Source organism: Phyllobates terribilis, unplaced genomic scaffold (genome assembly GCF_046119375.1).
Source record: "Phyllobates terribilis strain yellow unplaced genomic scaffold, ASM4611937v1 Scaffold_4__5_contigs__length_816908805, whole genome shotgun sequence".
NCBI classification, from domain to species: Eukaryota; Metazoa; Chordata; class Amphibia; order Anura; family Dendrobatidae; genus Phyllobates; species Phyllobates terribilis.
This window is the reverse complement of record NW_027362764.1, coordinates 196663540-196677876: the sequence shown is the minus strand read 5'-3', so window position 1 is coordinate 196677876 and position 14337 is coordinate 196663540. Positions and strand designations below refer to the sequence as shown.

The 14337-nt window shown below is 39.8% G+C and overlaps 1 protein-coding gene across 1 annotated transcript in view; it reads right to left on the bottom strand.

Annotated features, from left to right (window-relative positions):
- Positions 1 to 14337, bottom strand: part of CMC1 (C-X9-C motif containing 1) — a 59389-nt gene that overhangs the window by 25018 nt on the left and 20034 nt on the right. The window contains exon 2 of the mRNA XM_073678025.1: positions 13227 to 13319. Within this exon, the coding sequence (XP_073534126.1) occupies positions 13227 to 13319 (93 nt within the window). The remainder of the gene's footprint in view (positions 1 to 13226; positions 13320 to 14337) is intronic.

Genomic DNA, 14337 nt, shown 5'->3' with positions numbered 1-14337 from the left:
AAGATTTATTGAATGACACCTACTCAACAAAACTGGGAATTAACTTATGCGAGTATTCATGATAGTCTACACAGTGATGATCTATCAATACGACTTGTTGACGGGACCCTAAGGCACGACTGACTATGGCAACAATAAACCAATTAACTGTGCATGGTAAGGAAGAGTATTCCCGCAAAAATTCATTTTTTATTTGAAAAATGCAATGGAACAAAATGTCTCTTTTTTATACTTTCATGCTTCATATATATTGCTAATGATTATGCCAAATATGACCTTATCACAGTCCTATATAAAATAATGTATGGCACACAGATTCAGAATGTAATATATTATTTTTCTAATAGCATGGCTGGAAAAAAGAAAACCTGTCAGCCTGCTGAAATTGATATTCATTAGGGTACTTTTACCTGAATAGGGAACATTTGGGCTTTCTGGTCTTTATGATAGCCCCAGCTGGTTATGGTGGAAGGTTAAGGCTTTACCACAGTCTGTTCAATTCTGTATCCTAATTAGCCCAACGAATCTATAGCTGTGAGCACCAAGTGTCCAGGCTGAAAAGAAACTAATTAATGCTAGCAAATTAGATCAACTCCAAAGATCCAACAGCCAAACTCTTAGTTAAATGCTCCTTGTTAATAGGAAGTGTAGCTGTCAATAACTGCTGTTGGTGGCTTTAATGAGGCCCGCTTCTTTCATTGAAAGTGATTTCATGTCTCTTTGTCCTCGTAAAAAGCTGCTCCTTCCCCTTAAAAAAACACTGTACATAGTAATGGTGGTGCTAGCGCGCTCACTTAATTCTTCTGATAAGCTGGGTTGAGATGACATTGAAAATAAAATGGAATAAAAGTTCACTCCCAAATTATATTTTACATGCTGCACTGAAAGCTTTGGATTGAACCTGCCTCCTCTGTGCAGACGTATATGCACATTTAGAAATGGCTTTTGTCGTCTTTCTCTTTCTCTTTCAATGGAAAAATTTGACAAAATATCTGGAAATGTGAGCGGAAATCAACAAGATGCTGGAATCTATAAACAGATACATTTATATACCGGACACTGCTTATATTCCCATAAACATTCAGTGGCCTCTAGAATAGATGGAGTATTTTTTTTTTTTTTTTTTAAATTTAGGCTCAAAAATCCTAATTTGTGTTGTGAACTCCCTATTGTGTAGAAGTTATACCAGTCAGTTTTAGCAATTGCGTAGCTATAAATGTGTGATTTTTTTTTTTTAAAAAAACAACTAAGCAAGGGAATAATACGAGCGGTAGTCAACGGTTTGACGCAATTACAGCGGATCTGTCAGTACATTTCACAATATAAAACTGCATATGTCATTAATCCTTTAAGGAACACGGAACTTTTTGTTTTCGCACTTCTGTTTTTATTTCACCATCTTCCAAGGGCCATAACTGTCATTTTTCTGTCGACACAGCCATGTGAGGGTTTTTTTCTTGCAGGACGAATTGTAGTTTTGAATGGAACCATTAATTTTTACAATATAATTTACTGAAAAACGGGAAAAAAAAAATCAAAGAGGGGTGAAACTGGGAGATTTTCTTTTTTCGGTGTTCATTTAGCAGTAAACAATGACATACAAACATTCTAAGGAATAATTCTTTTATCACAGAATTGAATATGGGGTAAGGATAAACACGATTACACATCCACCATATTCACCATAGTAATGAGACAAAAAAATCCGGTGTAGACGGTCCACCTTGCTCAGCCAAGCCAACACGCTGCCTGACACTGAAGGAGTCCGCACCTGTGGCAACGTCCCCTTTTTCAAGCACCAATCTTGAGTTGCAAGACTATTTTCAGTCCTGGGAATAGCTGCATTGTGGTGATTTTTGATGGGTGTAGAGTGATCATTTTCATTTTATTGAGGTTTGGCTTTTGTCTCACTTCCATGTTAACTAACCTGTGATTATCTAGGTCAGTCCGATTATGGCGATACCAAACATGAATCAATTTTTTTTCTATTTAAGCGGTAAAAAATGTTCAAAATTTTGTAAGAAAAAACTTTTTTTTTGCTTTGTGGTGTCATTTTCAGAACCTGTAACATTTTCATTTTTCTGTTGATGGGGCTGAGAAAGGACATTTTTGCACACATGATGCTTTTCTTCCCCATCACATTTTTTAGGGAGTAGAGGTGACCAAAACAAACATAATTCTGGTATTTAGATTTTTTTCACTTTACTGATTTCACAGATCAGGTTAATTAATTTTATATTTTAATATATCGAACATTTTCAAACTTGGCAATACCAAATATGTTATTTTTGTTTCCTTTATTTTTACATTTAAAAAAAAAAAAAAAAAGAGTTTACTTTTTTTTTCGTCTCCACTTCAACTCGTGATCCTTTGATCACTTATATTATATTCTGCAATAAGTAAGTATCGCAGTATATAGTGAAAATCAGTGTCTTCCTTGGAGCTCAGCCTATGAATGAGCTTCACAGTGGTACAGAGATGACCGTGACTGAGGTCTTCAACAGACCTCTGGTTGTAATAGTAATCCATCGGTCCTCAGCGATTATGTTGCAAGAGGCCAATGGGAGCCAGTGCACATGCGCACTGGCACGTGTCCATTTAAATGCCACTGACAAGAGTCTGTTGCTGGCTATATAATATCAACCATATGTGGAGGGAGCTCAGTTCCTGAGCCCCCTTCACACATACAGAACTCTTCTTGAGCATTAATTCACATCCCAATGCGGAAAGGGGTTAAATAGATCTAATAGATCTTTTTAATCTATTAGATCTCAAGACTGGTGTACTTAATATAAAAAAAAAAAAATTCAGAATAGCTACATAATCTTTATAGAAAGTACTCCCACAAGCCCACTCAAATACAAACCGCGCATAAGTCAGATGTATTCATTAGCTAAACGCAGTCTCCGCCTAATCTATCAGCCAAAATAAACAAACATTGCATGCACTCTAAAAGAGATATATATATATACATACATATACAGTACAGACCAAAAGTTTGAACACACCTTCTCATTTAAAGATTTTTCTGTATTTTCATGACTTTGAAAATTGTACATTCACACTGAAGGCATCAAAACTATGAATTAACACATGTGGAATTATATACTTAACAAAAAAGTGTGGAACAACTGAAAATATGTCTTATATTCTAGGTTCTTCAAAGTAGCCACCTTTTGCTTTGATGACTGCTTTGCACACTCTTGGCATTCTCATGATGAGCTTCAAGAGGTAGTCACTGGAAATGGTTTTCACTTCACAGGTGTGCCCTGTCAGGTTTAATAAGTGGAATTTCTTGCCTTATAAATGGAGTTGGGACCATCAGTTGTGTTGTGCAGAAGTCAAATGGATACACAGCTGATAGTCCTACTGAATAGACTGCTAGAATTTGTATTATGGCAAGAAAAAAGCAGCTAAGTAAAGAAAAATGAGTGGCCATCATTACTTTAAGAAATTAAGGTCAGTCAGTCCGACAAATTGGGCAAACGTTGAAAGTGTCCCCAAGTGCAGTTGCAAAAACCATCAAGCGCTACAAAGAAACTGGCTCACATGAGGACCGTCCCCAGAAAGGAAGACCAAGAGTCACCTCTGCTTCTGAGGATAAGGTTATCCGAGTCACCAGCCTCAGAAATCTCAGGTTAACAGCAGCACATATTAGAGACCAGGTCAATGCCACACAGAGTTCTAGCAGCAGACACATCTCTTCAACAACTGTTAAGAGGAGACTTTGTGCAGCAGGCCTTCATGGTAAAATAGCTGCTAGGAAACCACTGCTAAGGACAGGAAACAAGCAGAAGAGACTTGTTTGGGCTAAAGAACACAAGGAATGGACATTAGACCATTGGAAATCTGAGCTTTGGTCTGATGAGTCCAAATTTGAGATCTTTGGTTCCAACTACCGTGTCTTTGTGCGACGCAGAAAAGGTGAATGGATGGACTCTACATGCCTGGTTCCCACCGTGAAGCATGGAGGAAGAGGTGTGATGGTGTGGGGGTGCTTTGCTGGTGACACTGTTGGGGATTTATTCAAAATTGAAGGCATACTGAACCAGCATGGCTACCACAGAATCTTTCAGGGGCATGCTATTCCATCCGGTTTGCGTTTACTTGGACCATCATTTATTTTTCAACAGGACAATGACCCCAAACACACCTCCAGGCTGTGTAAGGGCTATTTGACAAAGAGGGAGTTTGATGGGGTGTTACGCCCGATGACCTGGCCTCCACAGTCACCAGCCCTGAACCCAATCGAGATGGTTTGGGGTGAGCTGGACCGCTGAGTGAAGGAAAAAGGGTCAACAAGTGCTAAGCATCTCTGGGAACTCCTTCAGGATTGTTGGAAGACCATTTCCGGTGACTACCTCTTGAAGCTCATCAAGAGAATGCTAAGAGTGTGCAAAGCAGTCATCAAAGCAAAAGGTGGCTACTTTGAAGAACCTAGAATATAAGACATATTTTCAGTTGTTTCACACTTTTTTGTTAAGTATATAATTCCACATGTGTTAATTCATAGTTTTGATGCCTTCAGTGTGAATGTACAATTTTCAAAGTCATGAAAATACAGAAAAATCTTTAAATGAGAAGGTGTGTCCAAACTTCTGGTCTGTACTGTATATATATATATATATATATATATATATATATATATATATATATATATATATATATATATATATATATATATATATATATATATATACACACACACAGCTCTGGCAAAAATTAAGAGACCACTCCAAAATTTTCATATTCTCTGATTTTTCTCCTTATAGATATATTTTTGAGTAAAATGTACATTGTTGTTTTATTCTATAAACTACTGACAACGTCTCCGAAATTCAAAGCTAAAAATGTTGTATTTATTTGCTGCAAATGAGAAATCGTCAAAATAATAAAAGAGAAATCGTGCTTTCAGACCTCAAATAATGCAAAGAAAACAAGTTCTTATTCGTTTAGAAACAACAATACTCATGTGGAGTTCAGAAATCAATATTTGGTGGGATAACCATGATTTTTAATCACAGCTTTCATGCGTCTTGGCATGCTTTCCACCAGTCTTTCACACTGCTTTTGGGTGACCTTATGCCACTCCTGGCACAAAAGTTTTTAAGCAGTTCTTCTTTGTTTGATGGCTTGTGACTATCCATCTTCCTCTTGATTACATTCCAGAGGTTTTCAATGGGTTTCAGGTCTGGAGATTGGGCTGGCAATGACAGGGTCTTGATGTGGTGCTCCTTCATCCACACGTTGATTGACCTAGCTGTGTGGCATGGGTCATTGTCCTGCTGGAAAAGCCAGTTCTCAGAGTTGGGGAACATTGCCTGAGCAGAAGGAAGCAAGTGTTTTTCAAGGGTAACCTTGTATGCGGCTTGATTCATACGTCCTTCGCAAAGATTAACCTTCCCAATTCCAGCCTTTCTGAAGCATCCCCAGATCATCACCGATCCTCCACCAAATTTCACAGTGGGTGCAAGACACGGTGGCTTGTATGCTTCTCCAGGTCTCCGTCTAACCATTAGACGACCAGGTGTTGGGCAAAGCTTAAAATTAGACTCATCAGAGAAGATTACCTTACTCCAGTCCTCTATGGTCCAATCCTTATGGTCTTTGGCAAACTTCAACCTGGCTCTCCTTTGCTTCTCATTGATGAAAGGCTTTTTTCTAGCTTTACATGACTTGAGAACTGCCTCTAGGAGCCTGTTACGAACTGTTCTTGCCATGCACTTCACCCCAGCTGCCATTTGCCATGCCTTTTGTGGGTCACTTGATGTCATCCTGTGGTTGCGGAGTGACATTCGAATAAGATGACGGTCATCAAGATCAGTGGAGAGTCGCATTCGCCCTCTGCCGGTCTGTAGCTTTGTTGTCCCCTATGTCTGCTGCTTGACCTTGTTGTAATGGACGGCCGTCTTCGAAATATTAAGGATGGAGGCAACATGACGCTCACTGTATCCCTCTGCTAGTAAAGCCAGAATTGAGCCCTTCTTTTCCTCACTCAAGACTTTTCTTTTCAACTCCTTTGGCATGGTTAAAAGTTATTTTTTCATTTAAATTACTTTTGGGCTATTCCTAGCAATTGTTTTGCCATCCAGCTTGTCCTATTGCAAGAGGACTGTGAAGACCACAGCAGTGTTTTTTATACTTTCCCTCGTTACATAAGATTTGATTCAGGTGATCACCTAATCAGAAGCACATTAAGTAGAATGAGGTGGACTTTGCTTGGAATTCAACTGACACTGGAATGGAATGGCTGTCAGACATGTAGAGATGGGGATTTTTAGAAAACTGCGCAGTGGCCTCTTAATTTTTGCCAGAGCTGTATATATATATTTCCTTGCTACTGTTAATTTGCTTCCAAAATGCAACTCCGTAAATATTCTTCATTCAGCATGTTCTACCACCTTGCTGCCACAGTGTCTGTAAGTGCTTAATATAAATGATTGAAATGCAAAAATGTTACAAATCTGTCCCCTCCTGGTTCTGCTCTCCACCTCCCTTTTCTCAGTGTTAGAAGTAGCCAAAGGGAGGGGGAGTGAGTTGTATACAGATTTTGCACAGAATGCAAAAGGGAGAAAGTATCTCAGAGAGGGCAGAGGAAACAAGCTATTAAAAAGGAGGAAAACACATGCAGAATAACTAAGTGCAAAACAAAGATCTGCTGATAAATGAACAGTAAAGACAGCATCATCCTGGATACACACAGACATCATATCCGGCCTATATATTACTGAAAGAAACACTTCCACAAGAGAAATGGCTGAAAACTGCATGTCGGGGGGTGGGACACACAAAAAAATGAAACAATGAAGATTGCACACAAACTTTTTTAAGGGAATCTGTCACCACTTAAGAGTTATCAAACCTCTATTATGGCCATACAGGGTATAGAAAAGAAAATCTATACATACCTGTATGGCCCATAGTAGATGTCTGATTGCAGAGAAAAGCGTTTTAATCAATTCTATTTTGTACAAGCTTGGCGTCCGGGGGACACCAAGCAATCCCCGCCTATATGCTTATTATTCCCCCAAATCCCTGCCTATATGCTTAATTATCATATTCCCCCCCTCCCCTGCACGTCACAGGGCCCTGTGATGTGCACTGCGCCCCCCCTGACTTCTAGGGCATGCGGAAAGCGCCGCTCACATAGAGCGCTCTTTGCTTCATCCCGGTCCCGTCTGCCTGTGCACTGCGCTACAGGGTTCTATTGCGCAGGCGCCGGGAAGTAACTGACTCCCCGGCGCCTGCACAATAGAAACCTGCGGTGCAGTGCACAGAGATTCCTGTACAAAATATAATTGAGTAAAGAGCTTTTCTCTGCAATCAAACCTCTACTATGGGCCATACAGGTATGTATAGATTTACTTTTCTATGCCCTGTATGGCCATAGTAGTGGTCTGATTAACTCCAAAGTGGTGACAGATTCCCTTTAAATTTTTTTTATAAATTTAGAGGTTACCACTAACAGAGAAAAAAATACATACATAATCTTTAGCCGGTACTATGAGGAAACTCTATCCTTTTCGGTCCATGCTTACAAAATGCTTTGCTTTAAAGTTAACCGGTCACCAGAAAAAAATGCTATTCACCTGCAGATATGGGGTTAATTTTTAGGTTAATAGCGTTACTAACCTGCCAAGAGCCGGCATTTAGCTGAACGCTGGCTGCAGGGAAAAAATGAACTTTAATCCCCCTGACAGCATTGGGTTTCAGTCACAGGGGCGGCACAGGTTCAGTCACCTCTCTGAGAATACAGAGCGACCGCTGCAACTGTGCCCCCAGCCCTGACTGACACTGGCTCTGCATTGGGGCTCAGCTGTCAGTCAGAGCCGTGGATGCGGTCACAGCCGCTGCTCTGTATACTTAGAGCGGTGACTGAACCAACGCCGGCACCACCCCCATGACCGAAACCAAAAAGTTGCCGGGGAGAATAAAGTTCATTTTCTCCTCGCAGCATTCGGCTAAGTGCAGGTGCCGGGCACGTTAGTAACACTATTAATCTGTAGATTAAGCCCATATCTGCAGGTTAATAGCATTTTTTTCTGGTGACCGGTTCCCTTTAAAAGATGAGAAACTGTTTTTCACTAATTAAACATCCTTAGACAGATAGAGGCAGTCCACAACTACAAAAGTCTTGCATCCCTGCTGAACAAGTTCACTCTTGCTTCAAAAAATGTATCTTCCCTACTTCACATTTTCTCTGAATCAAGCTTGTTTGGACTTTAGATGCATTGGTGGCAAGTGAAGAGTAACTATCTCCTTTTCTAAGTGTTTTAATAAAATTATAAGTGTCCCTCCAGGCATAGTGTCCACCCCATCATACATCAAGCGTAGCGAAACACAATTACATGATGGGCCTGAATGAAATCCGACCCGTGCACGATAATCAATGGGCAAAATAAGACCGCTTCGGTAAGTGTACCACCCATCTTGATTGTTTTTCACAGCTCCTCTTAACACTTTGCCAATGTAGACCAATCCATGTAGCGAATTTAACTCGAAGTATAGATCGACTAATTTTTATCAGTATGACAGCGAATGGTCAACTGTGACAATCTACACAGTTGGAAGTTTTTATAGATGAAGTTAAGGAAGCCATTTACCACTTATGTGCCACTTCTGGAATCTTGTCAGCAATAAATGGCATGTTCTGAAGATTCTGAGGGCGGGCAGATGCCTCCCATCCGAATATCAGCAAAACATCTGTCGATTACCTGCAAGAATACAGTCATGGCTTAAAGTGTTGGCACCCTTGAAATTGTTCCATAAAATTAAGTATTTCTCAAAGGAAAATTATGCAATTACACATGTTTGGTTAGACATGTTTATTTCCTTTGTGTGTATTAGAACACAAAAAATCAGAGGAAAAAAAAAGAAAATTGGACATAATTTCACCCAAAACCCCAAATGTGGGCAAGGCAAGTTGGTTGGCACCCTCATCTTAATATTTGGTTACACACCCTTTGGAATAAATAACTGCAATCAATCTTTTCCTATAACCATCAACAAGCTTCTTACACCTCTCAACTGGAATTTTGGACCACTCTTCTTTTGCAAACTGCTCCAGATACTCTCATATTTGAAGGTTGCCTTCTCCCAACTGCAATTTTAAGATCTCTCCGCAGATGTTCAATGGGATTTAGATTCTGACTCATTTGTGGCCAATTCTGAACTTTCCAGCGCTTTATTTTCATCCATTTGTAGGTGCTTCTTGAAGTATGTTTGGGGTCATTGTCCTGCTGGAAGACCCAAGAACTAGGATGCAAACACAGCTTTCTGACACTGGGCACTAAATTGCAACAAAAAAATCCTATGGTAATCTTCAGATTTCATGATGCCTTGCACACAGTCAGGGCACCCAGTGTCAGAGGCAGTAAAACAACCCCAAAACATTTTTTTTTTTTTTTAACTCGACCACATTTGACTGTAGGCGCCGTATTCTTTTCTTTGTAGGCCTCATTCTGTTTTTGGCAAGCAGTAGAAGGATGTGCTTTACCAAAAAGCTCTATCTTGGTCTCATCTGTCCACAAGATACTTTCCCAGAAGGATTTTGGCTTACTCACGTACATTTTGGCAAACTGCAGTCTATCTTTTTTATATCTCTGTGTCAGCAGTGGGGTCCTCCTGGATTGAAATTCTTTGGAACTTGATTGGGGCTGCTTATCCACCATCCGGACTATCCTGCGTTGCAACCTTTCATCAATTTTTCTCTACCGTCCATGTCCAGGGAGATTAGCTACAGTACCATGGGTTGTAAACTTCTTGATTATGTTGCGCACCATGGAAAAAGGAACATCAAGATCTCTGGAGATAGACTTGTAACCTTGAGATTGTTCATATAGTTCAACAATTTTGGCTTTCACGTCCTCAGACAGTTCTCTTCTCCTCGTTCTGTTCTCCATGCTTAGTGTAGCACACACAATGCAAATATTGAGTCAACTTCTCCCCTTTTTATCAGGTTTCAGGTGTGATTTTCATATTGCCCACACCAGTTACTTGCCACAGGTAAGTTTGAACGACCATCACATGCTTGAAACAAAGTTGTTTACCCACAATTTTTGAAACGTGCCAACAATTTTTTCCGGCCCATTTTTGGAGTTGTGTGTGAAATTATGGCCAATTTGCCCCTCTTTTTTTGTGCTGTTCTATTATACTCAAAGGAAATAAACATATGTATAATAAAACATGTGATTGCAATTCATTTTCTGGAACAATTTTAAGGGTGCCAACATTTTCGGCTATGACTGTACGTTGCCAAAACCTTGCCAATCTGTGGTGCCACAAAATCGTTTCGGCTTCTTGCCACATAGCACCTGCCCATCTTTATTAATATAACATAATAATATATATTCCATTTACTAAAAATTGATGTTTTAATTCAGTCCTGTGTGTGCTCTTTTTCTATAATGGTCCCTTTGGCTTGGGACTTGTAGAGTTAAGTACACACCAAGTGACTGTAATACAATACAAAAGGGCACAGAATAAAATACTACATGGCTGAAAGTATGTGAACTGGTTCAGTCACACCCCTTGATAACAGCCAGCAAACCTAATAAACAAACGTTAAAGATACAATTGACTATTGGGAAGAGAGAAGTGACTTTGAAAATATCACCCTCCCAAAAGAAGGACTGGACTGCACCCTAAGCTCATCCCCATAGGACTGCTTTTCAATTAATTACAGCTACTCTTGTAGCCATGTTCCAAAATCTAAAGGAAAGTATTCTGAAAAGTGTAAAGTTTTGGAAGCAGCATATGAAATGTTAAAGATGAGATACTGTAAAAAGATTTTCAGCAAGCAAATGTGATGTTCAGGTGTCCATATATGTTCGGATATTGGGCATATATTTTAAAAATTTTCAAGCCTTTTATTATACTAGCATTTCTTTCCTTAAAATCTTTCCTTGCGTAGCTAGACTCTTACTTCAAAAACTACAAAAGTGAATTTCTTTTTTATTCTTAAAATTTTATTTTGAAAACACTTTATATGTATAGGGTCTAACCAACGCACACCGGTACCTTAGAAGAATAAAACGATAGAAGCGTGCCTTAGGCCCTCTAAAATGTTCTCCACAAACTGATTTAATCAGACACAACCTAACCTATGAGCTTAGGTTCCAAGACGGCCAGTATCTTACACTTCTCTTATGGTTACACCACATCTAATAGGCCATACCTATTCCACAACTTATTTCTATCTAGTGTCATCTTAATTTGCCCTTGGGCCAATGGAATGCACAAAGTGGTTCTGTAAAAGGGCTCAGATCTTCACATGTCACTTGGAAAATGTCCAATTCTTACTCCTGTGCAACCCTTGAGGGACACAATGGCCCCTGTTGGTGAAGTATTGTTGAACAAGTGCATGTTACTGAAACCATGGTTGACACTGGCCAGGCTTTTCAGAAGTGAGGCCTGAAGTTATGTTGTGGCCAATCATTTTTACTAAATATCACTGTGTGCCCAGAGGAGGAGAGGTATAAGAAAACTTAGGTGGTGTGAACCAACTGTTTATATTATCCATTTATGTATTTTAAATTTTCCTAATCAATTCACTTTTAGCAGTTATTTTACCTTTCTATGCTTTGTAAGTTTACTTACTTGCATAAAAAGTAACATATAATGATACTACCAAAAGTAAACTATGTCTTTTTAAACTTAAAAGAGGCTAGCCACTACTTCTTTATTGATGACCTATCCTGGTCACTGGGGGGTGCAACACCCGAAACCACCAATGATCAGCTGATACCGGAACCGGCCGGAAGTTCTTGGATGCTGCCGGAACACAGCAGCTCAATTTTCTAGTGGCCACTGCTGAGTACTGGAGATCCAGCCCCTATTCAAATGAATAAAGGGTGGATCTGTAGTACCAGGTCACAGCCACTATAGTTTTGATGAAGCTCCGCTTTTCTGAGAGCATCTGAGATTTTTCAGCCACCGCCGGTAATAGCTGAAGAGGAGACTCTCATCCGACCTGGGTACCATGGTATTTGCAAGTTAAAAAAGAATTAAACGAATTTAAAAAAAAAACGCATGTAAAATCCGCATAAGTTTTTTCTGCCAAGGAGATGCAGAAATGCTCAGGAAATTTCTGCTTCAAATCTGCATCGTGGGCACATACCCTAAAGCTTTTGTCTGCAATTACAGCGAACCTGTGCAATTCCAATACCATTAAAGGGGTTGTCCTGGCATCTAATATTGATGATATATCCTTAGAACAAGTCCATCAATTTCAGATCGGTGAGAGTCCAACACTCGGCACCCCTATCAGTCACCTGTTATTAGCTCTGAAAGCAGAAAAATGTAGAGATTGAACAGAGCCGAACAGCAAGCTCAGTTCAATGTATAGTGTCCACTGCTATAGCTAGTAATAGCGGATCGGTGGGGGATGCCGAGTGTCGGACCACCACCACTCTGAAATTGATGACCTGTATTAAGGATAGATCATCAATATTAGATGCCAGGACCATCCATTTAAACTGCTTTGCAATAGCCTTTCTTTACATGCCCTGAGACTGTGCATTTTAGCATTGTGCAGAAAATGAAGTTATGATGGTACTGCCTAGATGCATATAGGAACTGCACTTTAGGGTTAAAATCATGTAGACCCAAAACCATGAAATCCCACAGGCCAGGATACACAATACCAAGTCACTTCTGACGGCATCTGGAGCAGGTGTAAAATGAAGCAAGGTTTACTGGACTTCGCTACATCTGTGTATTAAAGGGAATGTGTCACCCCCCCTGCGCGATATCAGATCTCTATTATGGGCATACAGGTGATAGAAAAGTAAATCTATACATATCTGTATGGCCCATAGCAGAGGTCTAATTGCAGAGAAATCTGGTTTTATAAAGTCTGTTATCCAGAGGCTTGGCTTCCGGGGCACGCCAAGCAAACCCCTCCTATCTGCTTACTATTTCCCTACATCGCCGCCTCTGTGCTAAATTAACATATTCCCCCCCTCCCCTGCAGGTCACAAGGCCCTGTGACGTGCCTTGCTCCGCCACCCCTTTAGGGGAATAGTAAGCAGATAGGAGGGTTTTGCTTACTAAAATATATTCTGGCCTATGGGACATCCACCAAACAGGAGAGTGTATGGTAATGAAATATCCTAATGTCACCAAATACGCGTAGGTTTGGATGTGAAACCAAGAAACTTCAGGCTACTTTATAGATACCTGCAGGTAAATAACACATTATTCATGCAAAAAATATCTAATGTCACCTTCTACTTGTTCGGCACATCGCACCCTGGCCTTCTCTCTCATCAGCTTTGGAATGAGAACATCTTTCTCGACATGTCGCAGACCATGGTCCTCTGCAAGAAAATGAAACCTAGTTAAACAAAAAAGCTGAATTTTTGTTTTAAAAAAAAGTACATTCACCTGAGACAACATATGTCCACCGCAAGACAATGAGTCATGGATAATTTCACTTTGTGGAAAAAGTTTTCTAACTTTAATGTATGTAATTCAGTGAAAAGTAACAAAAGAAAACCAGAAATAAAAGAAGACAAAGCTTAAGACTTTTCATTGCTCCTACATTGAGGAGGAATCAATTTTCACCTCCTTCACTGACTGAATTTGTTAGGCTTTATTTTTGCTTTAAGACTCTTGCATTCTCGTAATGTGCTAGCACAGAATAATGATACAAATGTGCACGCCAGAAATATCTAGTGGCTAAATGACTTGCTTCTTGCAACTGGAAAACTAATTCAAAGTACAAATCAGCCATAAAATGGGCTTCATTAGAAATCCATATTGCTAATTTTGATTCACTTTTTTTTTTTACACACCTCAAGAAATAAAACTTAGGTGCCCAGGTAAGAAGAGAAATATTAAAAGTCACTATACATTTAATGTCACTAGACACTATGCCTGATGTCAAAGTCATCCATAGTGATAGAATATCCAGCATCCATAAACAGAGTAAAAATTAACTTTTAAGATAGGTGATAACTTGCTGATCAGTGGGTGTACCTCCTTCGGCCGAATGGGAAATTTTTATCCGGCTAGAATGTAGCAGCTGTGCACATGCTCGATTCCTGGTCCTTTAATTGCCTATGGGGCTACCAAGCGGTGCATTCTGCTTTTTCTGGCAGCCACATAGAGTTATTGGGGTTGTGGTCGGACATCCAAACTATGGTTCCCTTTTGTTATGGGGGTAAAAGTTTTCCTGTTGGAGATAGCAACCCAATCTGCCGATCGATGCAAGTCCCAGTGGTGGGACACACACTGATCAGCAAGATATTACCTGTCCTGTGGACACGAGATAACTTGTTTGCTCTTTAAAAACGTCTCTACGCGTTTCAGATCATATAGAGATCCTTACTGACT